The sequence below is a fragment of the Antrostomus carolinensis genome, unplaced genomic scaffold (genome assembly GCF_000700745.2).
Source record: "Antrostomus carolinensis isolate BGI_N321 unplaced genomic scaffold, ASM70074v2 scaffold50161, whole genome shotgun sequence".
NCBI classification, from domain to species: Eukaryota; Metazoa; Chordata; class Aves; order Caprimulgiformes; family Caprimulgidae; genus Antrostomus; species Antrostomus carolinensis.
The window spans coordinates 30,735-32,763 of record NW_010292978.1 but is presented as its reverse complement, the minus strand read 5'-3'; the positions used below and the strand labels follow the sequence as shown (position 1 = coordinate 32,763).

At 40.4% G+C, this 2,029-nt stretch overlaps 1 protein-coding gene and 1 non-coding gene across 2 annotated transcripts in view; both read left to right on the top strand.

Moving 5' to 3' along the window:
* Positions 1–77: 77 nt before the first annotated feature.
* The window catches only part of LOC104532037 (elongation factor 1-beta), a gene marked incomplete at its 5' end in the record, with an annotated part of 3,434 nt that continues 1,482 nt past the window's right edge, over positions 78–2,029 (top strand). The window contains 3 exon segments of the mRNA XM_010177121.1: positions 78–200; positions 1,522–1,645; positions 1,999–2,029. The exon segment at positions 1,999–2,029 is cut by the window's right edge and continues 5 nt beyond it. Coding sequence (XP_010175423.1) covers positions 78–200; positions 1,522–1,645; positions 1,999–2,029 — 278 coding nt within the window.
* On the top strand, positions 1,846–1,927 carry LOC114819034 (small nucleolar RNA SNORD51). The gene has a single exon (XR_003766344.1). It is a non-coding gene; the product is annotated as a small nucleolar RNA SNORD51 (small nucleolar RNA).

Genomic DNA, 2,029 nt, shown 5'->3' with positions numbered 1-2,029 from the left:
TCCTCAACGGCTGCTGCTTCTTCACATCCTCCTGCGTGCGCCGAGGAAGGGGGTTAACTTCGGCTTATTCTCCGCAGGTACGTCCCTTCTCAGGCTGATATAGCAGTCTTTGAAGCAATCGCTGCCCCACCTCCTGCAGAGTTGTTTCATGCTCTTCGGTGGTACAATCATATTAAGTCATACGAAAAGGAAAAGGCAAGGTATGGTTAAACAGCAAAGCTGCAATGTATGTGTGACCTGGCCCACGAGGTGTTACGTTTGTTTCTTCGAATTTGAACAAAACAGTGGTTTTCTCTGGTACTACGGGGTGTTTTGTGCTGCCACTGGAACAGGAACAGCTCTAGAAGTAGAGCAGACCCCTTCTGTCAGTACACTACACTAGAACTGAGACAACCTGATTCTGTTCTGCTAAAGCTTGTAAGATAAGAAAGGCTTGAGTTTTGTTGCTGCCACTTACTCAGGTAACTGTGGTGAAAGCTGGAAATTACTTACCAGTAATTGACCCCATAAAGGCAACACCAAGATTAATTAGAAAGCATTACAGGATTCTTTAAAGATAAATGTACAGTACATAAATAAGGAAAGTTGTTTGTTCAGGTTTTTAGACCTGGAAGATAAAGTCAATTATTTGCAATGCAGAAGCAGATATAAAGAAAGGGAAATATGAAAGCAAATGTTATCTTTTTTCTTTTTTAGTGATTTTAGTGTTCATGAAAGGTGCTGTATTGACATCCATGGAGACTGCAGGCCTCTCTAAAAAGGTACAGCATAGGTAGTGTCAGTATTGCTACACTGCCTCCTCTAGGTGCCTCAGTCCTGATTGGAGGGAGCCCTTCTAAAGTAGGGTGGCTTAGTCACCAGTCCATTTCCAAAGCTCTTACAATGCCAAAGGGGACTGAGATTATAAAGTTGCTTCACAAAGTCCACTCTGTGAAAACTACTTGTAGTTCCTGAAACATGACTCTTGTAACAGCAGCTAGCAGTAACAACAGAAGTACAAGCTTATTCTAGGATTAGAGAACTATATGAGCTATAGGAGAATTAATTCAGGGGGTTCTGGTCCCTCGTGTGCTGTTGAGAGCTAGTTTTCAGAGTAAAGCATTCACGGCACTTCCAAAGTCACAGAATTGGTGACCTTGCAACAACGTGTCTTCTGTCACTATTAGTTGTTAAACAAATTAAAAACACTTCCTACACAGAATATATTGCAGATAAATTACTCCAATAAGAAAGCTTTTCTTATCCATATACTTAGGTGGAGCAGCAGCGTTGGGTAGGACCATGTCAGCTTAGATGAACAGTCCTTGAATGTGGGATTTGCTGTAGTTTCAGCTCACGTGTCAGGAGCATTGGGGGTTGTCTTTGGGGAGATTCTCTTTTCAAGTAGCAGAATTAGTGTTTTTGGTTTTTTTTAGCACAGCATTTTTACTACAAATACACTTCTTTCTAGATTAATTGGCAAATTGACAGTATTTGTGTTGATATTTGAGTAGGTTCCTAATATCTACTGTTTTCTTTCAGCTTGCCAGGAGTAAAGAAGGCTTTGGGGAAGTATGGTCCTGCTGATGTTGAGGACACAACAGGTGCAGCCACAGATAGCAAAGACGATGATGACATTGATCTTTTTGGATCTGATGACGAGGAGGTACTTGTGACCTTTTTGTATTGGGGTTTTTTTTAGAAATACCAGATGTGCAGATTTTTGCTTTACTAGTTTAAGTTACTTAAATTTATGACCTTGATACCAGATTCTTCTTGGAATTCTCAAATTCTGCTGTCTTTGCAGAACAGAAAAGCTTGGAAGGTAAAAACTCAGAAAGAAATGTGTACTTCTTAACTTTGAGACTGGTTACATGATGAGTAAAACAAAAAAATCACCATCTTTCGGCTGAGAGTTGTGATGATTTGTTTTTGCCTGAGTAGATGGCCAGTCAGTTTGGTAATGCTTCAGAGATTTGGGATTTTGGTGCTTTTGTGTGACTTTGGATTTTTCTCCAGGAAAGTGAAGAAGCAAAAAAACTGAGGGAAG